This window comes from Myotis yumanensis, unplaced genomic scaffold (genome assembly GCF_028538775.1).
Source record: "Myotis yumanensis isolate MYYU_CA2020_CCGP unplaced genomic scaffold, mMyoYum1.0.hap1 SCAF_2, whole genome shotgun sequence".
In the NCBI taxonomy this organism is placed as follows: Eukaryota; Metazoa; Chordata; class Mammalia; order Chiroptera; family Vespertilionidae; genus Myotis; species Myotis yumanensis.
The window spans coordinates 14,160,076-14,187,436 of NW_027223753.1; the positions used below are offsets into that span (position 1 = coordinate 14,160,076).

The 27,361-nt window shown below is 50.2% G+C and overlaps 1 protein-coding gene and 1 long non-coding RNA gene across 4 annotated transcripts; one reads left to right on the forward strand and one right to left on the reverse strand.

The window, feature by feature from the left end:
* Positions 1–1,151: 1,151 nt before the first annotated feature.
* On the reverse strand, positions 1,152–19,421 carry HTR1D (5-hydroxytryptamine receptor 1D). Of its 3 annotated transcripts, none has more exons than XM_070404329.1 (2): positions 19,248–19,421; positions 1,152–3,688 (listed from the first exon to the last, which is right to left on the reverse strand). In XM_070404329.1, the coding sequence occupies exon 2, from the start codon at positions 3,102–3,104 to the stop codon at positions 1,971–1,973; it is 1,134 nt and encodes a 377-aa protein (XP_070260430.1). In that variant the 5' UTR covers positions 3,105–3,688; positions 19,248–19,421; the 3' UTR covers positions 1,152–1,970. The 3 variants fall into 3 exon arrangements, with proteins under 3 accessions (XP_070260430.1, XP_070260429.1, XP_070260428.1); XM_070404328.1 differs by lacking the exon at positions 19,248–19,421 and adding an exon at positions 18,845–18,973; XM_070404327.1 differs by lacking the exon at positions 19,248–19,421 and adding an exon at positions 18,845–18,973 and having other exon boundaries at positions 1,152–3,799.
* LOC139002980 (uncharacterized) lies at positions 19,248–27,361 on the forward strand. The gene is made up of 3 exons (XR_011470200.1): positions 19,248–19,491; positions 23,975–24,112; positions 25,165–27,361. It is a non-coding gene; the product is annotated as an uncharacterized lncRNA (long non-coding RNA).

The window sequence follows — 27,361 nt, forward strand, 5'->3', positions numbered from 1 at the left end:
TGTGCACAGATTGGGACGGAGATGTAACATGGTGCAGTCACCTAGGAAAACAGTCTGGCAGTTCCTCAAAAGGGTAAACATAGATTACCATATGACACAGCAATTCCACTCCTCAGTATGGACCCAAGAGGAATGAAAACATATGTTCACACAAAAAACTTGTACAAGAAAGTTCATAGCAGCATTGTTCATGATAGCCAAAGAGTGGAACCAACCCAACTGTCCATCCACAGGTGAATGAGTAAATGAAATGTGGGATAGCCATACAAGAGAATATTCTCTGTCAATAAAAAGAAATGTAATAGTGGCAGACCCTATCAGAAAGAATACATGTGCCCCTATGTTCATAGCAGCACAATTTACAACAGCTAAGATCTGAAAACAGCCCAAGTGCCCATCAGTAGATGAATGGATAAAAAAAAGCTGTGGTACTTTTACACCACGGAATACTATGCAACTGTAAAAAAGAAGGATCTCTTACCCTTTGAGACAACATGGAGGGATCTGGAGAGGATTATGCTAAGCGAAATAAGCCAGTCAGAGAAAGACAGATATCACATGATCTCAGTTATGTGTGGAATCTAACGAACAAAATAAACTGACAAACAAAATAGATTCAGGGACATGGAAGCATGCAACAGACTGACGATTCTCAGAGGGGGCAGGAAGAGATTAACCAAAGAATTTATATGCATATATGCATAGCTCATAGACACAGACAATAGTGCAGTGAAGGTCTGAGGAGGAGGTGAAAGTGGGGAGGAAGGGGTCAAGTATTACATTCTTGTAATACTTTCAACAATAAAGATAAATTTTAAAAATAAATAAAATATACAATAACATACCTATTATTATTGCCATTTTACAGTCAAGGAAAGTGAGGCAAAGAGGGATTAAGAAACTTGTGCAAGGTTACCCAGCTAGAAATTGGTAGTACTTGGATTTGAACTGAGGTATCAGGTCCTTTGCTCTAATCATCATATTACACTGACTTTCATTGTTAGGAGGTTCCAATGAGATAACAAATACCAGGACTCTGGCACAGGGCCTGGCATGTGGTAGGTGCTCAATAAGTGCTGGAGACAAAATTGAACTGAAAGGTTTCTACATCCAGGGAGAGGGGGGAAATGACTCAAAGACTTTACTGATCATGATGTCTCATGCTTTTTATTTGATAAGACTCAACATTTTAAGATCTCTAATGAGAAAGGCATGTAAAAATTCAGGGGGAAAAATCAGAATGGTGTTCCACTCAAACCTTGGTGGGTTCAAAGCCTGTCAATCTACTTCAGTGCGGGTGATTGTGGGTTTTAGCTTCAGAACATTCATAGGGTGCAGAGGTATTGGAGAAGGAGGAAGGGTGCAAGATAGTTGATTTGGTTCCAATCTTTCCACTCCACTGCCCCCAGCTTCTGAATCTCTGTCACTCCACATTGTTATCACCTTAAATGAACAACGGGGGGAGATTCAATCTAAGAAGGAATCAGAGGATGAAATCCCTTGGTGTTATTTGCCAATGAAGGTGCCACATGGAATGGAGATTCCTTCCTCCCTCCAAATTCTTTCAACTCAGGTCATTAATCTCACCCACCCTCCTTTGAGTTCCATAAAAAACTTTGGTAGACCAGAAAGCCCCGCTTTTGAGCCTGGCTCTTCCCACAGAGTCAGTTTCCCACCTGAATTGCATCAATGGGGAACCCTATGGGTCATGTTTCCTCCAACATGGATGGACCCTGAAAATATTATGCTAAGTGAAATCTTCGGTCTTTGTCCCCTTTCACTCAGCTTCCCAGCTTTTGGTGGCTTAGAAGTCAAGAAGACAACAGGAATAAAAAAACACACAACAATTCTGTGGATTGAACCCAAACCCCAAATATCAGGATTAACCCAAATCTCAGGTGAAATAAAAAAAGACAATTCCAATTGGGTTATAGGACACAAACAATAACCAGAGTCACCACCAAATAAGACTAGGAGGCTTTCCGGAAACGGACCACTTTCTGAAATGCTTGCCGAAACTCTTCATTAAACACAGTATAGATGACGGGATTGATGAGCGAGTTTAAATAGCCCAGCCAAGTGAAAAAGTCGAAAAGGGCTTGGGGGATCCAGCAGGAGTCCCGGCAGATGGGGAGGACAAGAGATGCGACAAAGAAGGGCAGCCAGCAGATGATAAAGGCCCCCAGGATGATCCCCAGGGTTTTGGTGGCCTTCCTTTCCCGAGCCGCGGAAATCCTCTTGCGCTCCAGCATGCTGTCAGCAAGCTTGATTTTCACCTGGTTGAAAAAGAGAGCAGAGCCGGCCAAATGAGAGTGCGCATCGTGAAGGCTGGGGTTGAGAGAGCAGAGGGAGGACCCCGCAGAGCCTGTGATGAGCTGGGCCGTGGTGAAGCGCTTCCCGTAGAGGGATGGTGGGTTCAGGATGCGGTTCCGGGCAGCCAGGTAGATCCGGCCGTAGAGGATGATGAGCAACACAGACGGGATGTAGAAGGCCCCGCACGTGGAGTAGATGGTGTAGGAGATCTGGGAAGTGTTCACCTGGCAGTCCAACATCTCCTCCTGAGCTTTGGCCTGCCGCCAGAAGAGAGGTGGGATGGAGATGCAGATGGAGATGACCCAGACGATGGCGATCATGGCCGCCGCATGGCCTGCGGTCCGGCGTTTACTGTACTCCAGGGCGTCCGTGATGGCCCAGTACCTGTCCAGAGCAATGACACAGAGATGCAGGATGGAGGCCGTGCAGCACGTGATGTCAGAAGACAGCCAGATGTCACACAGGATTTGGCCGAAGGTCCAGTTGTGGGTGATGGTATAGGCGATGCTGATGGGCATGACCAAGATGGAGACTAAGAGGTCAGTCGTGGCCAGCGAGCCAATGAGATAGTTGGCTGGGGTGTGGAGCTTCCGGGTGAGGAAGATGGTGGTGAGCACAAAGGCGTTGGAAAGGACTGTGGCCAGCGTGATGATGGCAAGAACCACAGCAAGAGAAATCTGGAGGGCCTGCAGGGTCGCTGGGTCCCAGGCTGCTGGAGTATCCGTAGCATTCAGAGACCGGTTGGAGGCCTCCTGCAGAAGGCCTTCCACCGACTGGTTTGCCGGGGACATTCTAGGTGGCTCTCCATAGACTTCGACACACACAGCTGCTGCTTTCACAGTCGTCTTGCCCACAGAACAAAGTCATCCTGTTTCGCACTGGTGGGGCCATGCATCAGAACAGACCACAGTGAAGAGACCTCAAGGCTGGACTATTTAAAGAACACTGAGGTGGCCACCAGCTGGCAGTTAAAGGTCTTTCCTAAGCCAGATGAATGCCGGGATGTCTCGCGGTTCTGGAACGCTGCCCCACACATGGTCAGGCCCACCAGACATACGCTGGCTTTGTTAGATAGGGGTCAGGAAATCACACCAGTGTGGGCAGTGCCCTGAGATTCCTGCCTTTGGCGTTGTGGCTCCTTCCGAGGCTTGTGAGACAAACATGTTTGATGGGGACTTCAGAATCCCTCCCCCATCCTATTCTGAGACCATAGGGGATTTCAGGTTGCCCCTGGGGAGCTTTTAAAACTAGAGACACCAAGAAACAGCAGCTGATTCAGAGGAAGTCCAGTCGGCAGCTCCCAGTTTTCCCAGGTTCGTCTGGACACATCATGAGGTACTTGACGTTGGTTCCTGTCCCACTGATGGTTGTGAGCCTGAACAGACAAAACATTCCAGTTACCAAGACTCGAAGAATGCATGAGCTGGGAGAAGGCAAAACAAACAGGCCCCTGGGAGTTCATGGAGAAGGGCACACGTTCTGAGTCCTGGGGTTTTAAAAAGAAGAAAAGTAGAGAGTTAGGTTCTAGAAGAACAAGTGGGACACTTGCGATTAACTAGAGGAGTAAAAGGATACTGCTGAGCGCCGCCCTGGTGCAGCGAAACTGGCATTCTCCAGAGTGTCCTGAGCATACGGGCAGGGCCATGTGCCCCGCCCCCACAATTCCCAGAGCGAGAAAGTATCATCGCTGTTGGAAGCATCACAGGCTTGTTACAAGGACACGTAAGCAGCTCTGCAAATTGTGAATCAGAAATCCTTCTATTTATTCAGTGGAAACTAAACAAAACAACCCTGTGCACAGAAAAGTAGGGAAAAGAAAAGAGGGAAGAAAAAAAAAAGGCCAGGAAAGATACCAAATTGTTACAATGTGTTTCTCTAGAAATTGGGGGGGGGGGGGGGGTGACTTTTCTTCTATTCTACGAAATTTCCAAATTTCCTGGAGTGAGCATGCTTGACTCTTAAGCCCCTTCCCCCCAAAGGCAAAAGCAAAACACCATTTTGTTAGCAAAGAAATGAAAACCCTGAACATTTTTCATGGTGAAAGTTCCAATTCAGAAAAATAACATTCGGCTTTCCAAATGGAAACGGGAAATTTAGTCACAAGAAAATCGTGAAGACGCCTTTTCTTTTCCCCTCTGGCCTTGAATCTGGGTTTCAGTACCCGGGCCATGGGCAAGCCCGGGAGCTCTGAGGGCCTGGGGACCTTGGAACTGAGGGTCAGAGGGAGGCAAAGCAGAGGGCAGCCAGTGCAGGCCCTTCCCTGGCAGCTGAAGTCCATGGGGCCTGGCAGGCAGCCCCTGGGTCTGTGGGGTTGGTAAGAGGGAGTCCCAGACCCTTTCCAGTGGATCTCAACCTTCCTAATGCCGCGACCCTTTAATGCAGTTCTTCATGTTGTGGTGACCCCCAACCATAAAATTATTTTCGTTGCTACTTCATAACTGTCATTTTGCTACTGTTATGAATCGTAATGTAAATATCTGATATGCAGGATGTATGTTCATTGTTCGCGACCCACAGGTTGAGAACCGCTGCCACTCCGTCTCTCCCTGCCTTGCACGGAAGGCTACAACTCCACCAGGAATCCCTATAATTAATTTCATTCCTTCCTGGTCAACTTGGTAGCACACAGGCTCTGCCCTGGGAGCATTCATAGCCCAGAGAAGACATGTTGGGCCCTGGAATGGAGGTGGCAAGACAGAATATGTGTATATATATATATTTAAAAACTGTGATCATTATAATCACGTATGAATTTGTCTTGTAGTTTGTGTGGTTTTCAACGTAATATATTTTGAACAATAGTCTATTAATCACCCCAACACCATCTTTCTTAAAGGTTGCATATTGTTCCACTGGCTGGCTACATCGAGGACAAGGGTTTCAATCTTCCAAGTGGAAAGGGATGGCGGTCCTGGTGGCTGGAAAGGCAAGAGCAAAGGCCCAGAGGTCAGAAAGTGTAAAGCAAAGTCAGAGGACGGCAAAGGGACCAGCTGGCTGGAGTTGAGAGACCAGAGGCCGGGTAGGAGATAAGGCCCAGGAGGTGGCTGAGGCCAGGGGTGGGAGGCAGCAAGGCACAGGGGAGAGTGTGGCTTGGACCACTGGGGCAATCCGGGCACTAATCAGTGTTCTATGACAGCCCTCCTGTACCACCTCGGGCAAGTCCCATACCCTTTCTTTTTTTAAAAAGAATTCAGAGCCCTGACCAGTTTGGCTCAGTGGATAGAGCGTCGGCCTGCGGACTGAAGGGTCCCAGGTTCGATTCCAGTCAAGGGCATGTACCTTGGTTGTGGGCACATCCCCAGTGGGAGGTGTGCAGGAGGCAGCTGATCGATGTTTCTCTCTCATCAATGTTTCTAACTCTCTATCCCTCTCCTCTCCTCTCTGTAAAAAATCAATAAAATATATATTTAAAAAAATAAAAAAATAAAAAGAATTCAGAGAGGAAGCGAGAGAGAGTTAGAAACATCAATGAGGAGAGAGAATCATCGATTGGCTGCCTCCTACACGCCACCCACTGGGGATCAAGCCCACAACCTGGGCATGTGCCCTTGACCGGAATCGAACCCAGGGCCCTCCAGTCCGCAGGCCAAGGCTCCATCCACTGAGCCAAACCAGCTAGGGCCCATACCCTTTCTGAGTCTCAGATTTCGTCCCCCAGACAGTAGCCACCCTGCCTGCTTCCTAGGGCTGCTGTGGAGTTTCCAAGGCTCCTGGCAAGGCCAGCCTTTGACACCCAGTATATGCTGAGAGGCGCCAAGAATCATTATCATGTCCGGCTGGCATGGCTCGATTCCCATTCAGGGCACATGTCCGGATTGCAGGCTCGGTCCCCAGTAGGGGGCATGCAGGAGGCAGCTGATCAATGATTCTCTCTCATCATTGATGTTTCTCTCTTTCTCTCCCTCTCCCTTTAAAATATATATTAAAAAAAAAAGAAGAAGAAGAATTATCATTCTACTCCTTTCCCCCTCTGGCCTTGAGTTCTGCTCAGCTCTATAGGAAAGGTTCAGTCTATGTCTATTGATGGATTTTTAAACGTTAAGCCAAACCTGCAATGTGATAGTTTCCCTTCCACTCCCCAAAATTGTGGGTGTTTCATCTTTTAAAAATATCTGCTGAGCCCTGGCCATGTAGCTCAGTTAGTTGGAGCTTCGTCTCGATTTGCCAAGTTGCGGGTTTGATCCCCAGTCAGGGCACATACAAGAATCAACCAAAGAATACAAAGCTAAGCAGAACAACGAATCGATGTGTCTCCCCCTCTCTCCCTTCCTCTCTCTCTCTAAAATCAATCAATTAAAAAAATATATCTGCTTAGAGGAGCGAAAACAGTCTCAATTTAAGAAAACCAATCTTGAGTTTCAGCTCAAATAAACTCTTACAAAAATTCTTTCTAAAAAAACCAAACAAAACAAAAATACAAAAAACAATCTTAAGCCACCTGCTCCAAAATATTCCCAACGTTTGAAGAATATTATTAGAATCTCTTTCATGGGGATCTTGGTATGTTCCAGGCACGGAGTTGGCCCTGGAGCTATCACCTGATCTGTGATGTGGGAACATGGCCCCCTACTGACAAAGAGCCAACCAGTGCTCAGAGAGGTGAGGTCACCTGCCCAAGGTCACCCAGGTGGGAGTGGAAATTTCCATTCTTCTCCACACTGCCTCAATTCAGGAAGAAAGGCCTAAGGCACATGTGCTTCCAGGAGTAAAATTGGTTTGGGATCTCGGGTAATAGGTGAAAATAGGATCCCTCCTGCCCCACCCCAGAAGTTTCTGTAAAGATTCCTCCCACTTTGGTTCACATGGAAAATGCGAAGTTGGGTTGGACTGTTTGGAATTTTCTTCCTTCCAGACAGTCTGGGCGAGAGGCGCCGTCATTTCTCATGGAAGGCTGGTGTGCTTGCCCCACAAGCCCATGCCTCGGTCACTCCTTGGGTTCCAGGCATTCCAATGACCTCATTCCAGGGAAAGGCGTGGACTCCGAAAGTCCCGAGAGGCTGGTGGGTGACATCCTGGGATGGATGGGCTCGGTCAGACATGCTGGCTGCAGCTCTGCAAGAAGCCTCACCATTCTGCGCCCCCCTCCCCGGCCCCTCCTGCCTGCTGTCCTTCCATCCTGAACACAGTTGGGGGAACTTCCCATAATCCAGCTACCATTGGAGATACAACGCTATAGTCAACGATCTCTCTCCCATCACACTTCAGGTAATAAAATAGAAAAATGCAAATTAAAACAACAATGAGACCATTCTCACCTAACAGATGGGAAAAATCTGATCATGTCATGTCATTCAGTGAGGGTGTAGAGCAACAGGAGTTTGTCAGCTACCATTAGGAGAGTATAAACTGGAGGAACCTCGTTAGCAAACAATTTGGCATTACCTCATAAAGCAAACTATGTGGTGACTACCTCATGGCCCAGTAATTTCACTCCTAGGTATGCATGACAGACCTCTTGGAGGTGTTCCCCAGCTGACAGCAGCCGGAACGGCCACGGTAGCACTGGCTGCAATAGACAACAAGAAGCCACCCCAACATCCATCAACAGCGTGATGGGATGGGGCATATTCCTACGATGAGGTGCTGCAGAGGAGCAAAACTGGTAGACCAAAGCGGCACGCATTCTCACAAACATAACACTGAGTGCCAAAGTCAAAAACATGCAAGAAAAAAACCGTTTAGAGGTATAAATATGTGGCAACACATAAGAAAAAGCAAGCAAACGTTAAATATAAAATTATACGTGGAGAGGAAAGGATGCAGGAATATAACTGTGGAGGGGTTGGAAAGGTATCAATGATGTTCTATTTTTTTGTTGTTGTTTAATATATTTTTATTGATTTCAGAGAGGAAGGGAAAGGAAGAGATAGAATCATCAATGATGAGAGAGAATCATTGACTGGCTTCCTCCTGCATTCCCCCTTCTGGGGATTGAGCCGGCAACCCAGACATGTGTCCGTGACAGGAATCAGACCTGGTTCATAGGTCAACGCTCAGCCACTGAGCCAAGCCAGCTGGACAATGATGTTCTATTCTTTAAGGTGATGGAGGGTACATGGGTGTTTATTTTTCTTCTTTAATCTGTATGTGTGTTATATGTATATATACTTTTGGAGGGGATGATATATTCACTGTTTTCCTTCAACAATTTTGTACATTATATATATACTAGAGGCCCGATGCACGAAATTCATGCAAGAGTAGGCCTTCGCAGTCCTGGCTGCCTCGGCCCTCGCAGCCCCGGCTTCATCTGGAAGGTCGTCCAGATGGTCGTTCTGCTGTTCGGCCATTCAGTTGATTTGCATATTATGCCATATATATATATATATATATATATATATATATATATATATATATCATCACACTACTAGCAATAACATTGCTATATTTTGACACATTAATACCTATTGATATATTTGAGTCCCAAAGATGTGGGTTCTGGTCCCAGCTCTGCCACTGACCAGTAGGTAGCTGAGAGCAAGTCACAATTCCTCTTTGACCATCAGTTCTTCCGAGGTAAAATGGGAACATTTTAACATTTTAATGGGAACATAACATAAGCTATGCTGCCCCAAAGGGGTGCTGAATAGTCCAGAAGATCATGAATATGAAATGCTGTAGAGTCCTGAACAAATGTTACCATGGTAACAACGATGGAGGGCAGTAGTGAGAAGCATGTGTTTTATGTCAGGCAGGCTCAGGCCCCAATCTCTGCTCCACTTTCTCTCTGTGGCCATTGGGCAAGTCACTTGAGCTTTCTGGGCCTGCACAGCCTGGGGATGGAGTTGCGAATCCAGACCTCACAGGAGTTGGGGAAGAACTGATAAGATCATGGATCCAGATGCCCAACAGAGTAAATGATGACTTCTCCGGTTTCTCTGTGATATGTCCAACCATATTCAGGTCTCCAACAAGGTCTCTTCCCTTACAGAAACAAGGCGACACTGTCCATTTCAGTGATGATGTCTGCTTTTGTCAGAACTACCTGTCCGCCAGGCCAGGGAGCTTCTCCCCTGCCCACCACACTCCGGAAGCCATCAGCACAGCTGGACTTCCCTCAGCTTCTCCCCAGCCCAGCAGCCTCTCCCCTGGCGTCCAGAGCACAGGACCCCAGCACACCATGCATCCCCAGCTCCAGCACCACTGCAGAGGGATGCAGGGGGGAGAAGCAGGCACACAGACCTGAGTTCCCATCCCAAATGGTTCCACAGGCCACCCCTGACCACAGCTGACTGGACCAGGATGGATATGTGACCCGATATGAACCAGGCAGATTCTCTTGGGGATGAAGAATGGAAATGCTGGGCAGACAGATGATGGAAAGCTAAGGATCCTGAGGCTGGAGTCGGGCCACAGCCATGACCAAATCCAGGGCAAGTTTTGGGAGAGCAGAAAAGCCATAAATAAACAAAGAAGACAGATCAGCAGAAAGAGGCAGGAGAACGGAGCAGAGAAAGGAGCGGGGATGGTGGGGTGGGGAGGGGCCACCTGCCCCAGGAGAGGAGGAGGAAGGAGCCTTCCAGCCCCAGAAATGATCCTTCCCACCCTCAGTGCTCCATCTGTGACCCCTGTGACCAGGAAGCCTCAGCGGTACCAACGCGGGCTTTTCCTAGTTGAGCCAGTTCAAGTGGACACCACAGGCGCTGAGAAACAGTAATAAGACAGGATTCTCAGTTCCTTCCCACCAAGCAGGCCCTACTGTGGGCGGAGGCGATGCATTCCACCTCCTGGCTATCCTTGCTGGTCCGTAAGTTGAGGTTAACAGCACCTTTCTCCCAGAACTGCCACGTGGACTCAGTGAAGGAGGGAAAACAGGCCTCACCGGGCGGCCTCACAGCAGGCCTTCCTTTGATCACTCTTACCTAAGGCATCCCACCCAGGGAGACCAGCGCCTTCCCTTTCCAAAGGATCTCGATTTTAACTGAGTCATAAAACTTTGCAAGAAACAAAGAGGATGGATGGGTTTAATGTATGCTCGGAAGCCAGCCTCCTCCTTTTGGAGGAAAAAAAAACCAAGGTTCTGTGATAAAGATTTGTTGCCGTAGAATAATCCCCACTGAGGAATTGCGCATCTGTCTGCTCTTTGGAGGCTGGGTGGTACGGATGAGCAAGCCCTGCACAGGGAAACGAAGCTGCAGAGTTCTCCTGCTTGTGCAAAGTGCATCCACAGCTGTTATTTCATCTTTCTATCTCCTGGAACCTCCCACAGCCTCGTTTTCTCCTCGGTAAAATCAGGGCAGCACGTCTATCTGCCGGGGGTGTCAAGAGGGTGAAATAAAAAATAATAGATGTGGGAAAAGCTCTGAAAATGTTAAATGGGTGTGTGTTGTGCGTGTGTCTATCCATATCTATCCATCTGTCGATCTATATTTGAGTGCAAGTTTTGATCTCTAATCATTATCCTTTTTTTAATTAAAGATTTTTAAATTGGTTTTAGAGAGGGGGTAATGGAGAGGGAGAGAGAGAGAGAAACATTGAAGCAAGAGCAAAGGACCGAAACCCGGGCATGTGCCCTGACTGGTAATCGACCCGGTGACCTTTCAGTGCACAGGACGACGCCCAACCCACTGAGCCACACCCGCCAGGGCTCTAATCAGTATCTTGGGCAAGTCCATCTTTCACCTTAGTTTCTCTAATTATAAAATCTGGAAAATGTAGAATATTAAAAGTAGCCAAACCTCTGAACCCAAACTTCCACTCTCAGCTCTAAAACAAACAAAAACATGTATGTCCACCAAAAGACTTGTGCAAGAATGACTGGCAACAGCACTATTTAACAACCCCAACCTGAAAACCGCCCAGGCAGACACCAGCAGGAGAATGGATAAATCCACCGTGGCTTATTCATACAGAACACCTCACTCTACCTCACTCTATGTCACTGAGGAGGGACCCAGCTCCCCGCTACACACAGCCACAGAAAGGAAATCACACAGACATAAAGTTGAGCAGAAGCAGCTCAACATTATGCACCATATGTGATTCAAACTTCATAAAGTTCAAGGACAGGCAACACCGACCGAGGCCAATAGAAGTCAGGCCAGCGTAACGCCCTTGCGGGAGGGAGTGCAGTGACTGGGAAGAAGCACGAGGGGGCTTGTGGGCACAAGTCATGTTCTGGTTCTGGAGCTGGGCGTGTTCTCTGTGTGAAAATGCATGAGGCTGCACACTTGTATTTGGGGTACTTTTGTTCTTGTAAAAAGTTTCCCTAAAAAAGTAATGGTTACGTGCCTACCAACCTTTGGCATCCGTTTTGCTGGTCAAGAGGAGACCCTGAGCTTGTCACTTAACATTGTTGAGCTTAGTTTCCTCGTGTGGAAAAAGGGGACAGTGACAGCACCAACCTCAAACTGCTATTATGTTCGCGTGAGCTTAAGAGCAAGCACCGGCCATGGAGTAAACGCTCCATTAATTCTAGTTAGTTACAATGAACAGCCCCTCCCTGGCAAACATGATTTAGAAGGAACTTTTCTCTTTTTAAAAAAAATATACTTTATTGATTTTTTACAGAAAGGAAGGGAGAGGGATAGAGTTAGAAACATCTATGAGAGAGAAACACCGATCAGCTGCCTCCTGCACACCCCCTACTGGGAATGTGCCCGCAACCAAGGTACATGCCCTCGACCGGAATCGAACCTGGGACCCTTCAGTCTGACGCTCTATCCACTGAGCCAAACCGGTTAGGGCTAGCAGGAACTTTTCAAATGAGGTCATCCAATCAGCTGAGATTGCTGCTGCCCAGAGAGGTGGGTGACTTGCACAAGACCGCAGAGCAAAGCTGGGCATCCCTCCCAGCTCAGCTCAGTGCTTCTACCACCCAGGCTGCCCTCTGGGTTCAGCATGGACTAGCCATGGCAGAGAGAATGAGGCTTGTGAGGAAGTGGGCAAAGGGGTTTTAAACTCTCGCCATCTGCCCCTAATACTTACTACTCCTTGAGGCAGAGTTAGTCCCCATTTTATAGATGAAAAAAAACAAAGAACTGAGGCCCAGAGAGGTAAAACGACTAGCCCAAGGCCACAAAGGTGCCATAACTAGGATGAGAGCCAGAGCTAAGAAATTCTAGAACAGCCACACCTGCCCACCTGTGGCCATTGAAGACTTGAAATGTGGCCTCTGGGATGTGCTGTAAAAACACTGTGTTTCAAAGGCTGAGTTCAAAAAAGAATGAAAAGTATCTCATTAATCATTTTTATATGTTACATGTTAATGATTGGGATATGTTGAGTAAATAAAATATATAATTGAAATTAACTTCACTTTTTTAAACTTGGCTATCTCTACATTTTCTAAATCTAAAATTATATCTGTGGCTTGCATTATAGTTCTCTTGGGTATCACTGCTCTAGAAGCAGTGGTTCTCAACAGGGTGACATCGCCCTCTAGGGGTCATTCTGAGACTGTTTTCAAGGAAATCAACGCAATCCAGGTAAAGGGATGAGATAGTACATGTCAGCGGCTGAAAGAGCAGTAATTGTAATTAATGGCCAGCATTATTAAGAGTTTACTATGAACCAGACACTGTTTCAAGTGCTCCTCCTATATCAATTCATTTAAGTCTGGCCACGACCCTCGGAAGTCAGTCTTATTATTCTTCTTCTCATCTCCCAGGGGAGGGGACCGAGGCCCCGAGAAATGACTTGCCTAAATCCCTAAGCTAGGCCTGGAACCTGGGCTTACCTGACTCCATGCTCCACCACTCATAAAGTGCTGAGTAGTCAGTTCCACTCCCTTCCTCATTCTACAGATATTTACCCCACGCATGCCTGGACACATTCAAAAAACCTTTGCTGGTACCGGTACCTGTTGTATGCCAGGCTTCATCACTTCCTTTGAAAGGGTCTCTCTTTGCTGATGGGAGGGTGCACAGACATCTTCACTCAGCACTCAGCACAGCCCCAACAGAAGGCGGGAATGTGATTCTTGAGTGCTCCTCTCACTGAACAGGCACACGCATTCCCTGGGGACCTTACGGGAAATGTAGGTTCTGATTCTGAGGGTCTGGAGCAGGACCTGAGATTCTGTATTTCTAGCAAGCTCCCATGGGCCACAGGGAGTCAGTTGTACAAGGGATAACAGTAGTGTCAACCCTAGGGTTCAAGAAGGATGTCAGTGTCAGAGCAGGAAGGACTCTTCACCTAACGCAACTCCTTCATGGACAGGAGAGAGAAACAGAGAGGGTAAGACACTTGCCCAGGGTCACACAGTGAGTTACAGGCAGAGCCCAAGTCTTCAGATTCCCATCAGCACTCCTACTGCCTCCAGTTTGCAGCAGGAACTGGAGATGAACGACAGAAGTATCCAGAGGCTCCCACATCTGTTTCACACTATGTGCTTTTTGGCATTTTCAATCCCTTGCCCCCCCCCCACCCCCACCCCCACCCCCAACACACACATCTCCCATTTGAGTTGCCACAGTAAGGGAGTAATTCTGAGAGCAGATTCTCAGGGCAGACCACACTCTGCAAGAACCCTTAAGGGCTGTATCCTCTGGCCCTGGAGCGCCTGCCCCTCCCCGCCAGATGCTGCTGTCTGAGTTCCCAGAGAGCACTTTAGCTGGGGAGCTAAACCATTTCCAGGACAGAGGAGAGGCTGTTTTCTCCAGACCGAATAAACAAGGTACTAACAATAGGAACTCATTTCCTAGAAATTAAACACCGAATTTGTTAGTGTTTATAGGATCCCATCCCACTACTCACCATCTGCTTTCCCTGCTGGGAGGCACCACCCAGCCATGAATAGGCACCCAGGTTTTGGAGTCAGGTAGCCTGAATTTGCTTCCCATCTCTGCCATTCACTAACTCTGTGACCTTGGGCAAGTTTCTCCACCTCTTGGAGCCTCAACCATCTCAACAGCTTTTCCCTCATCCACTCAGTAACTATGTACTCAAAGCCACATGTTGGCATGAGCCACACAGATGTGGGCCCTGCTTCTAGGAAAACTTGCGGTGGCCCCGGGGAAGCTCACCTGGAACCTGGGGCCACAGGAGTGATTGATTGACATGAGAGTGTGAAGGGGGCCTTGGGAAAGGAGACAGGTAACCTGCGGCAACCCCAGATTCTCCTCTGAAGGTGGCTTTGCGGCTGGGCACCGGCAGACAAATCGAATCCACAAGAGAAGAGAAACTGGGGCCGATGACACCTACTCCACAGGACGGAAGCTTGGAGAACCCTTCGCTCCATGCACCCCAACCCCTATTTCTTCATTTCCTATTGCTCACTGATCCAGAGACTGCACAACCGAGCCCTCCCCTCTCCTCTGTCCACGTGCACTCAGCAAAACAGCCCGCCTCCAGCCTGGCTGAGACTTCCTTCGGCGAACACACTATGTTTCTCTCACGCCTCTGAGCCTTTGCACAGGCCATTCCATCTATCTAGAATGCCCTTCCTCTGGTCTCCTCCAACCCTATAGAGGTTCCTCTGAATCCTAGGAATGGTAGTGATCACTCCCTCCTCCCCACCCCACTGGTCTCCTTATCACGCATTAACACTGGACTCCCCTCAACTGGGCTCACTGGCTGACTGCCTGTCTTCCTGTTGGACCTGATTCCCCGAGGGGTGGGGGACACGTGTGCTGTGTCATGAAGCCCAGTGCCCTCTGTGTAGGGTATCCTTCCTCCTCACCCACCTGTCCAATTCCAACTGCAACCTCAGGATCGAATTCAACGGTCTCCTCTTGGCTGAAATGTGTCTACTCTTTCCACCCAAATGGGGTCCCCTCCCCCGTGTCCAACAGGTGCCTTACGTTTATGACTGACATGAGAGTCTCTCATCATCCTGCAATCCAATGCCGTGGGGCTCTCTCCCTCAAGATGGTACATTCCGGGAGCAGAGACTGGTTTGTTCACAGCTGTAGGTTTTGGGCTTAATACTTAGCGTGGTTCAGGAAGGATTTACTCAAAGGATGAATGAAAAACACTGACGGTCTTACCTTTGACACCCTGTACCTCTGGCCCCAAATGTCCTTTGGTCATTCCTCCTGGATGTACCACGGGGGTCCCCACCTCAATCGAGCCACCATCTGCCTCATTCATCCCAGTCCTTCGTGTCTGCTCCTTGGCAGGCTTATCCACCCACCCCCAACGTCTAGAATCCTCCCTCCCTCTCTCACTCAGCATGTAACCAATTACTTTTCTTTTATGAATGAGGAAGCTGAGGCCCAGAAAGGTAATGCAACCAGGTCAAGGTCACACAGCAAGTTAAGTGGCCAAATCCAGGACCTTGCTCTCTGGACAGCCTGGACTCCCTCCTTACCATGACCTCTCATTCCTCTAAAGCAGTGGTTCTCAACCTTCCTAATGCTGCGACCTGTTAATATAGTTCCTCATGTTGTGGTGACCCCCAACCATAAAATTATTTTCGTTGCTACTTCATAACTGTAATTTTGCTACTGTTATGAATCGTAATGTAAATATCTGATATGCAGGATGGTCTTAGGTGACCCCTGTGAAAGGGTCGTTCGACCCCCAAAGGGGTCGCAACCCACAGGTTGAGAACCGCTGCTCTATAGGTTCTGTCTCCTTTCCCCTGCCTTCTCTACACACATTTGGGGCATCTGTGTCTTGGTTCAGGCTGACAGACTGCCCTCTGCCTGGGAGAGCAATCTGTCCCACTCTCTTTCATACACATCTATGGAAATCTGCTCTCCGTTCTCTGAGGCCCTTCTCAGAAGCCACTTCCTCCAGGAAGCCTTCCCTGTCAGCCAGATGCAAAATCTCTCTCCTTTAACCCTCCCGACTCCAGGTTTGTTTGTGCCTGTGGTGGAAGCTCCTTGAGGAGCTACCCCCTCCCCCTCCAGTGCTGGGAGCACTGTAGGCTGCAATCAATATAGAGCAACTCCCAAAAAACAAAAACACAAGATTAAAAAAAAAAAGATATAGAGCGACTCCTCTTCCAGGGCTCAAGTGAGCCCTGGAGAAATAACAGCATTCTCTCTCTCCTGTCTGAAACTCTCCAGGGCTCCCATATCTGAATAGAATTTAAAAAATCGCACCATGGTCCACAAGGTTCTATGTTAACTGAACCCCCACCCCCCAACCAGCCACCTCTCTGACCTCATTTCCTACCATCTGCTCCCCTTAAATATCACCTCTCAGGCAAAGCGTTGACCAGCCAACATAAAGTAGTTCTCACCCTCTGTTAGATCTTCCCTGCTTCAGGTTCATTTCAGCACTTCACCCCATCGGCCACCCGCCTGAGAGTTCTGGGCGGGAAACATACATCTATGAGGTCATGTGCAGAGAGGTAGTCACTGGAGCCAATGGGGTGGACGAGACCACCCAGGGAGAGTGTCTGCTAGGAGAGGAGAGGAGAGGAGCTAAAGGCTATAGAAAGGAGGATGAACCTGCAAAAACAGAGACGCAGTAGGCAAAATAGACAGTACATATTGAGTTGCAGGAGCCAGAAGAGTGTTCCCAGAGGAAACGAGTGGTCAGCGGTGTCGGGGCGGCTGCTGAGAAAGTTAAAGACTGAACACTGTCTGCTGAGTTCAGCTTCCTGGAGGACAGAGGTGACCTGGGCAGACCCCCGCCCCGCTGGGGGCCTCGGACAGGAGCCATCTGTGCAATGAGAGGAACTTCTTAGATCCTGGGAACTCTCAGCTCTGAGGTTCTGTATTTCGGCACAGATTCACATCCCAGTCGCCAAAAAGACCAGTCCTCCACCTGCAGCCTGGGAGAGAAGGGGTGACCTAACTGGCACATACACTCTGAGAAAGCACCCCTGTGTCCTGGGCCTGCACTGGGCGCTGTGGGGAGGAGAGGGGGCCCTAGGCCCTACCAGTCAGGTCCAGCTGGTCAGCTCCCTCCCTCCTATGTGACCCTCTAGGTCCTGGCTTCTCCGGATGTCTCCAGGACAAAGACCACCCCTTCCTCCCCACCAGCTGGACAGGATCAAAGGCTGGAGGAGGCCCAGCTGCCCAAGTGGCCTTGCTTGCTGCTGTCGGTAAAGGGCCCTCGATGTCCTTGGAAGGAAGGCTGAGACCCTGGCCCGTGGCTATGCAGCCCAGGGGAGAGGACTGACCCACATTGGGGGCCGAGTCCCAGGAAGAGGTTGAGAGGCCGTGCTGAACAATGACCTCATTTGATGTGCACAGCAAGCCTGTGAGGTGGCCATCCTTATCCCCACTTCACATGGAAGGAAACCACGGCTCAGAGAGGTTAAGGGCTTTCCCAAGGTCACACAGCTAGTAAATAGCCAAGCCTGGTTTGTAATGCCGGCAAGTCTGATAGAGAGCCCCTACTCTTTTTTAAAAAATATATTTTATTGATTTTTTACAGAGAGGAAGGGAGAGGGATAGAGAGTTAGAAACATCTATGAGAGAGAAACATCGATCAGCTGCCTCCTGCACACCCCCTACTGGGGATGTGCCCGAAACCAAGGTACATGCCCTTGACTGGAATCGAACCTGGGACCCTTGAGTCTGCAGGCCAATGCTCTATCCACTGAGCCAAACTGGTTAGGGCCCCTACTCTTTTTTTAAAAAATATATTTTTATTTATTTCAGAGAAGAAGAAAGAGATAGAAACATCAATGGTGATAGAGAATCATTGATTGGCTGCCTCCTGCACACCCCGCACTGGGGATTGAGCCCGCAAACCAGGCATATGCCCTTGACGGGAATCGAACCTAGGATCCTTCAGTCCTCAGGTGATGCTCTATCCATTGAGCCAAACCAGCTAGGCAGAGGGTCCCTACTCTTAATCCTTGCACCTCCCCAGAGCTGGGGGGCTTTAGCCTTATATTCTCTCACAAGTAGTGTGACCTTGGGAAAGATTTATTCCCACTCTCCACATCTGCAATAAAGCAGATTTCTTAGTGCCCTTCCACTCCTGACATTATGTGATTAGCTAGCATCTGTACAGAACTTTACAGTTTATAAAAAGGCATCCATTCAGCATCTCATATTCCCCCGAGTCTCGTAGGGTGGGAGAAGTATACCCTGCATTTGACAGATGTGCAAACTGAGGTTCGCAGACATGCAGTGACCTGCCCAAGGTCACAAAACCAGTCCGGGCCCACCGGGCTTCGGGGTCTGGAGCCCCGGTCCCATCCTGGACGCTCCTTCAACTCCCCTCCCGAAAGGGCGGCCCCGCGCAGCGCCGCACTCCGACCTGGCCGGCAGGGGGCAGCGCCCGCTCCCCTCGGCCGCAGAGGCCACGCAGGGGAGTCGCAGCCCCCTACCTGGGGGGCGCGCCTCCCGCACCTACCAGACCTCGCGTCCACACCCGCATCCGTACGCGCGCGCCCGGGACCCCGCAGCTGCCTCCGGGCGCAGCCTCGGCCCACCCTCCATCCCGGGACCCTGGACGGCGCCCCGGACGCTCCCCTCGGACGGGGCAGGTCCTCCGGGACCCTCTTCCCCGCGCGCCTCCCGCCCGAAGGTGCCGGGAGGTGGGACGTCCCGGGTGGCCGAGGCCCGAGCCCAGGCGCCCTCTCCCGCCCTGGCTCCGGCGGGATGGCCGCGGCGGCCACACCGCGAGCCGCACGGGCCCCGGCGCGCCCCTCCCCGGCGCACACACTCCGAGCGCTTACCCGCTCCCGCCACGCAGGTGCCGGCCCCCGGCTCGCCCGCCCGGGTCCTGCTTCCACGCGCCGCGTCTAGTCTCACCGCCAGCCGCCGCCTCGCCGCCGCGGCCACCCGAGCCGAGCTCCCGGCGCCTCCCTCCCGCTGCCCCGGGCCCTTCCCGGCCCGCGCCCTCCGCGCTCCCTCCGCCCCTCCCAGCGCCCTGCGGCTCCGTCTCGCGCTCCCCTTCCCGCACCCGCCGCGCCTCCTCGCTCCCCTCCCCCAGCGCCTCCCCCGCCAGGCTTCCCCCGCACTCGGCCCCCCGCCCGCCGGGAGCGAGGCTCGGCCCGGCCCCTCCGTCCGGGTCCTGCGGGAGCTCCGAGTCCCACCTCCACCCCCCGCCTCCGCCCTGGCCGCCGCCCCAGTCCCCACCTGTAGGAGAGCGGGTGGCCTGGTCCGGAGCAGAGGGTGGTGGGAGGTGGGCCCTGGCCGGAGACCCTGGTGAAAGCCTAGCTTCCCCGCTCCGTCCCTGTCCCCTGTGTTCATCCCTAGTGGGATTTTTCCCTTCCGTTAACAGGTATTTGTCAACCCACTGCGCATCGGGCATGTTCGAGGCACTGGGAATATATAGCAGAGAACAAAACAGAAGTGGACCCACTGGCGCTTAATGAATGCGGTAAGTAAAACTTAGGGACGTTTATGGGCTGAGTGTGTGGAAGGAAAAAAGCAGGGGGAGGAGATAGTGAGGGGAGGCACTGAACAGGGAGGTCAGGGGAGGTCTCACTGAGAAAGATGGGGAGAGGGAGGGGCCCTGCAGAAATGTAGGGGAACAGCTCCCGGGAGGGACAGGCACAGAGACCCTGAGGGGACAGTGACCCGCGGGTTCTGGGGCCGCGTGAATGGCAGGAGCTGAGGTCAGAGGGGCAGCTCCTTCCCTCGTTCAAACAGCAGATTCCAAGTAAGGGGAAGCAACCCCCAGGTTCCAGCAGGTATGGGGGTGCTGGGATCAATCTACCTGCTTCCAGAGGACCAGGGTTGAGAGGCTAGAGCACAAAGAGGAACAATAAGTGCCCACCGAAGAGGCACCACGCTGGGCACGGCTGGTGTCCGAGTTTCACGGGTTTCACGTGGCTCCCGGGGAGCTGGCCTCTATCCTTACAGGCTCGCTGCCAATTTGGACTCCATGTATGTCGAGGCTGTGTTGTTAAGTGCACTTGCCATTATGAGCCCTTGGTGAATTGACCCCTTTATCATTGTGAAGTGCCCCTCTGTCCCTGGCAATCGTTCTGGTGAAGTCTCATTAGCTGGGTGTAGCAGAGGCCAGCAGCACCCACTGTCGCTGGTTTACCTGCAGCCCACACAGCTGTGTGACAACTGGCACACCAGAAACTCAGCAGCCCCTCCTGGCATTCTTCTCAGTGCCCTGCTCTACAGATTCCCTACCCACTGGCCCTCCCCGCCTCCCTCTACACCTCACCCTCTTGGTTTACCAGTTTGATGACTGGCCTGGAGCCTTCGTCTCTCTCAATCTCTCTTTTATGGGCGGCTGTGATCGACGGTCATTAATAATGCAAAGGTTCTTTTCGTTTTAGTGCAAACCCCAGGCAGATCAATCACTGGCAAATAGACAAAAGTTATGTGCAGCCTCACCCCTCTCGGCCTTCTTCACTCTACTCAGGCCCTGGGCTCTCTTCCCAAATAGGAAATAGGCAATGCCAGATGGAGGCATTTCCCAAAATAGGTACTGCTGCTGATACCCCAAGGTGAACAGTCCTAGAGGAGGAGGGGGTCCTAGCCATGCAGCGCAAGCGTTTGCAGCTGACGCCAGGGTCCCAGCCTGAGACCCTGCAGTAGGGAAATCCACATGGCAGAGTAAATATAGACACGCCGGGCCTCTGTCCCCTCGGAAAAGACCTGAGAGCTCCGGAAGCTGCCCTGACGCATCTCAGCACACGCTAATGAAACTTACATCATTGAACAACAAGAGCAGTTCAAGATGGTAAATGCCACTGGAAAGTTTGTTTAAGCAAAAAGCTGGGTCTGCTGAAGAGGGCTCACTTCAATCTCTCAGCCCTCACCCTGGGACAGACCCCACTCTCAGGAAGCTCACAGTCCAGGAGAAAAAGCCCCCATGCAGTTAAGCACAACCCAATGTCGGGGGAGGGACAGAGGGAGCAGGGGCTTAAGGGGCTCAGAAGAAAGCAGGCCCCACCTAGGAGGTGGGCAAGGGCAACCCCCGCACTGAGCCTTGAAGTGGGTAGGAGGCATCTGAGCAAACCAGAGGGAGGGGGAGCAGAGAAGTCCCCTGGTAGAAGGAACAGCATGTGCAAAGGCACAGAGGCTACAGAGAGAATTTGGTCTGTAGATGTCGCTAGAGTAGGGGAAAGTGGTCGAGATGAGGCTGGGGGGAGCAGAAAGGGGTCAGCCCATGAAGCCTTGAATGCCAAGTGAAGGACCTGGGGCTTTCTCATGGGAGACAGGGAAGGGTTTCGAGTAAGCGAGTGGCATGATTGGACAGGGCAAGTTTGCACTCTGTGGTACCCTGAACTCCGACATCCATGTGGGCATCATCGACAGTTCCGTCACAATCTCCATCCCAGCTACCACAATCCAAAAACCTTGGGGCAAGTCCCAGGTCAGCTTCCTGCCCCTTCCAAACCATTCTCCAGGCGTCACTAGAGCAGACTTCCTAAAGCATAGGGAGCCCCTGCCCAGACCTCACAAGTCCCTCCTCACTCCCTCCTGCAGAGGTCCCAAGTCCCATATCCTGGCATTCCAGGCTCTTCCCAGTGTGTCCCCACGCTGTATGCCCTGCCTTCTCAAACCCGGCTCATGCTTTCCCTTCCATTCAGAAAGTCCTGGCCCTTGTTTTCGTTGGTTAGAGTCCCACTCATTCCCAGAATCTTTGATACCTCCTTGGTCTCCCATGACTCATCCCTCAGGGCCCAGCTCTGAAATCCCCTGCTCCGTGGGCCCCTCCCATTCCTCCTGAATGGAAGTGGTGATTCCCTCCTTAGAGGTCTGATGGCAAGTGCTGATGCAAGGATCAGACTGAATTTGAATCCTGATTTTTCTGTAGCTGTGCAACCCTGGACAAGTTATCTAAATTCCGAGAGTTGGCTCATGGGTAAAATGATAACAATAATAGTACTTACTTCACGGGGTGATGAAATCATGCACCCAAAATATATAGCACTGTGCCTGGCACACAGTAAGCCCTCCCTGAGTGTTCCCTGTCAGTATAATGGCCACACCTTTCATAGTTATTTTTTTGTGTCCATTTCCCCCAATATTATGAGTTTGGGAAGGGGAGGGGGTATTATTCATCTAGGTATGCCCCATGCCTACCACATGGAAGACATTCAACCAAAGATGGATGGGTGGATGGATGGATAAATTAATGAAAAAAGAAGCCACCCATTCACTCCTGCTCCCCTAGATTCCCCTCTGCTTAGGAGGTGGGAGCCTGGATGAGTTCTTTTCTGAACAGGGTTGAATGAATTGTGTGTAAGAGGACTAGTGTCTGGGGCACGCTTTGTCATCAGACAGTCTGTGGTTGGCAATTTCTTCTGGGGAGAGCTGTCTAGACAGAGGGGACATCTGCACCACAGAGGAGCAGGGGCTGCATGGGAATCAGAATCCAGGGGAGGGCTTTCCAGGGAACCTGTTTTCTCCCTTCCTCACGCAGGACCTGGCAGAGCGGGTTTGCTATCTGCCTCCAGCAGTAGAAATTAGTTCCCAGCTTCTACCGGGGAGACAACAAAGAGGGGTTCAGCATGTTCCCTACCAGCCAGTGACAAGGGTAAAAGAAGGTTGGAGAATCCATCAAGGAAAGGAACTAAGATTTATCGAGCAGTTTTTAATGTGCCAAGCACAATGCTAAGTGCTTACCAAGCATTATCCTCTCTGCAACCCTGTGAGGAAAGTACTCCTGTGTATTGCCACTCGATGAAGAAAGAAACAGGCACAGGAATTAAGTGACTTTCCCTTGCAAGGGTCAGAACAGGATGGGACCTCAGTTACGTCTAACTCCCAAGCCCATGCTCCTCCCCATGAGTCACATATTTAGTCAACAAATGTTTTGAGCACCTTCTCTGTGCACAGTGCCTGTGGTAAGTGGTGCGAGGCTAGCAAGGGTAATGAAGACGTGATTTCTTCTCTCAAAGAGTGTATAACCTGAGGACAGAGGTGATCTTACTCAGCTTTGTGTTCCCAGCCCCGGCCTGGCAATACAGTGACTCTTGAATAAAGCACAGATTGTCAGGCCTGGAAGGCTGTTTGGAGTTCAAGTATACCAATCCTGTTTGTTTACAGATGGGGAATCTGAAACCTAGAAGGTGGAACTAACTGGAGACTATGGTTAGGGGCTTGGGCTCTGGATCCAGACTACTTGGTTTGAATCTCAGCTTCATAGCACTTACCAGCTGTGTGACTTTGGGTTGGTCAATTAACCTCTCTGAGCCTCAGTTTCTTTGAAGAAGTAAAAAAAAAAGGATGGTTTGTCTCAGTGGATAGAGCGTCGGCCTGAGGGGTCCTGGGTTCGATTCTGATCAAGGGCACATGCCCGGGTTGCGGGCTCGATCCCCTGTAGGGGGCATGCAGGAGGAAGCCAATCAATGATTCTCTCTCATCATTGATGTTTCTATCTCTCTCTCCCTCTCCCTTCCTCTCTAAAATCAATTATATATACATATACATGCATACATATATATGTATATGTATACATATATATATAAAATATTTTTTAAAAAGGATGGATTTGTGAGAATTAAGTAAGATCATCTATGCATGGGGCTTAGCATAACACTTAACATGTAATCCCACAACAGTTTGGACTAGACCCTGGGCTTCCTGACTCGAAGTCCAATGCTCTTTCCAGCTCCTCATGGTTCCTCGTGTCCATTAGAGTGTGGTTAGGGGAGAATGGGAGTCACTTAGGTGTGATCAGGTGTCTGCTGTCCTTGGGAACAAGTACCCACCATGGTCTCAGTGCCTCCTGCCACCCTACTCCTGGTCTTTGCAGTCTCCCCTATTTCCTTCCCCCCAAGTCCCCTGCACTGGAGCCCAGAGACTCACAACTAACCAGAGACTCACACCGCACACCGAAACTTCTGATAACATCCCCACACCTCCCATCACAATTTCCTCTGCTCCAGCAGGGTGGGACTGAGCCAAGGAAGGCGCCAACAGGAAATTCCCCGGAGCAGTGAGGGATGGATGTCCGAGGTCGGCCAGGGATACTATCTCCAGCATCAAGCCTCCCAGCGAGCTGGAAAGAAACCGGTCCCACAGGAGAGGTTTTTCTGTTTGTTTTCCTCAAGCTTGACTTCTAACAAGAGAATTTAATTAAGAGCTCCATTGCTTCGCCCAGGGAATAAAAATCCGAGGGAACAGCAAGGCGGAGGCTGGTGCCCGCCAGGAAAGGAGGAAGGGGCCTCTCTTGACTCAGATCAGCCTGGGGCGGGTTTAAGCTACAGCAGAGAAGTTCAGCTCACAGAGGACATTCGGTTTGACCCCAAGACAAGCATCTTTTCCTGCAGGAAAAGTTTTTGATTCTGCGGTGCAAATGTAAAGAAGTTTAAACCAGCTGAAGCAACAGGCAGAGTTTGATATTCCCAATTGTTCCCGCTCATCCCACTCCAACTGTCTCCCCCGGGGCTGCTGGGGTGTAGAGGCAAGTCAGTGGGTCTGAGTTCAAATTCCAATACCGCACCGTCCTCTGCCTCAGTAGCATCATCTGTAAAATGGGACAACTCCACTAATGCAGTCACGTGACCCACCTATACAATAAGGATAATAACATCTTTCTTGCAGAGTTGGGGGTGGGGGAGATGACTGAGCTGGGAGCTGGAAAACAGAAGGGAGATAATATGTGAGAGAGAAAAGGGCGTGGGCTTGAGAATTAGACAGGCCTGCTGCTCACTTGGGCTGGATGGCATTTCTCTGAGCCACAGTTTCCTCATCTGTAAAATGGGGATGTTAGTGCCTACTCCACTGGGTTATTAATGAGAAGAAATGAAACACGATATGGAAATACCTACCACTGGGCCTGGCCAATCATTAAATGCTTGTGAAATTTGAAACACCCCCTGCCCCCCTCACATCACCACCAGATTCCCAGGATTTGTCATGGAGAGAAATCTTTGTGATTTGTGATTTGACATGGCTTCCTACTTCTCTGCTCTCTGAGACTTCTGGGGCTGGGCTGGAGGGTCAGTCATTTGCCAAGAGGACACATTTTCCTTGACTTCTGACTTCCCCCAGGACTGACGTGGACTGGGGATAGGGCCAGTTTAGTCATCTTAACAAAATCCAATCATGAGTTCTGTTCTTTTTTTTTTTTTTAAAGGCAATATTCAACTTAGTCTAACCAGTCATTTCAACCAGAAAAGCTGAAATGTTTTGTGAGTGGAGGTACATGCCCCGGGGGAGCTGATGTCCTGGTATCTTGGTTTAACTCATGACAAAGCCATTTGAAAAGGACTTCGATGTTTCTGCCCCCAGGTGGCCAGGAGGAAGCCTTTAACTCACCCCTCAGCTTCTGGAAGTCTCAGAAATCTCTCAGGAAGAACTGAGGCTGCAAGAAACAGAGAAGAAACTTGGCCCCGGGTTTGAGTTCCCATTCACCTAGCTCTTCGTTCTTGCCAGGTGACCTCAGCCAGACCCGTCACCTCTTGGAACCTCTGTTTCCTCTCTCCCGTACTTCATTCCGTCTTCCTCTCTGCCGTCTCGTTCTCAAGGGGTCCCTCCCAGCACCCCTCTCTCTAACATGCTCTATCTCCTTACCCTGTTGTGGTATGTTTTTCTTAGCACTTTACTGATGTTATATTTTTATTAGAGGCCCAGTGCACAAAATTCGTGCACTGGTAGGGTCCCGGCTGTTGGCTGGGGCCTCCCTCCCTTCCCCCCGGCTGGGTGCTCCCTGGTCAAACTCCTGGAAGAACTCCAGTTGAGGGAACAATTTGCATACTATGCTTTTATTATTTAGGGTTCTGTTTCATCCATTTCCTCCACTATTGTCTATTCTGTTTGCCACCCTGTCCCCAGATCTAGATTTATGCCTGCACATGCTAGATACACAGTAGGTAGTTCTTGAGTGAGTAAAATAATATAAAACCTTGCAGGGTTGTGGTGAGGATTTTAGTGTTTACATCTCACTCCTCTACTTACCGGCTATGTGACCTTGGATAAGTTAGTTCCCTGCTCATCTGTATAATGGGCATAATAAAAGTATCTACCTGTATTGCAACGAGTACATGAAATGATGCCTATAAAATATTTAGCACAGTGTTGGGTGCAGAGTAAGTGCTTAATAAAAATCAGGTACTTGAACAGACAACAGTTGAATTGAAAGGTTTACTCCACCTTCGGTATGTGGAGTGGAAAAAACTCCAGAACTAGGGTGTAGGATGGATGAAGATCAGGGTCTGCCAAGGGGAAGACCAGGCAAGAGGCTGTTGCAAGAAGTGTAGGGCCTGCCCAGCCAGTGTGGCTCAGAGGTTGAGCATCGAGCTATGAGCCAGGAGGTCCCTGGTTCGATTCCAAGTCAGAGCACATGCCTGGGTTGCAGGCTGGATTCCCAGTGTGGGGCCTGCAGGAGGCAGCCAATCAATGATTCTCTCTCATCATTGATGTTTCTATCTCGCTCTCCCTCTCCCTTCCTTTCTGAAATCAATAAAAATATATTAAAAAAAAAAAAAAAAAGTGTAGGGCCTGACTCCAGGTAGTGGCTGTGGGGAAGAAGGAGGAAGAAAAATTAGGACTATTTCTGAGAAACTCACTGTTCTCATAGGACCGATGCCAGCCTCAGACAGAGTATCCTCAGTTAACCTGCGCCCTCCGCAGTCTTGTGATTCCATCCTGGTGGTTGGGAGCAGAGCGTTCCAGGACAGCACGCCTCTGAGCACGGCAGACAATGAGAAAGGCTGAGGCCTGAGAAACAGATGGGGCCAGTGGGTGACAAGGCACCGGGCACAGCACTTACATAATTAATCTTCGAGGAGGGGGTTGTCATCCCATTTTATGGATGAGCAATCTGAGGCTCAGAGAATGAACGTAACTCCCAGGTCTCCCTGGGAAGTTGGGTGAAAACAAGAGGCCCTGCTAACAGCTTCCTGGGTGCCAGGCCCTGCCTTGAGGAGCACTTTCCATAAAGAGCTCCCAACCAGACCTTGAGGTCTTTATTCTCCCCATTTTACAGATGCGGAGACGGCACAGAGAGGGCAGTAACTTGCCCAAGGCCTCACAGCTAATAAACTTGAGAGAACTAGGATTCCATGTTCTTTTTGGGGTCCATGCCACAGCCCGTGACTATTTGTCCAACTATAAAATAGCCCTGGCCGGTTTGGCTCAGTGGATAGAACGTTGGTCTGTGGACTGAAGGGTCCTGGGTTCAGTTCCGGTCAGGGGCACATGCCTGGGTTGTGGGCTCGATCCCCTGTAGGGGGCATGCAGGAGGCAGCCAGTCGATGATTCTCTCTCATCATTGATGTTTCCATCTCTCTCTCTCCATCTCCCTTCCTCTCTGAAATCAATAAAAGTATATA

What these genes read in the sequence shown, in the direction of transcription:
- HTR1D (XM_070404329.1), bottom strand. Translation starts at nt 3,104, where the DNA reads ATGTCCCCGGCAAACCAGTCGGTGGAAGGCCTTCTGCAGGAGGCCTCC.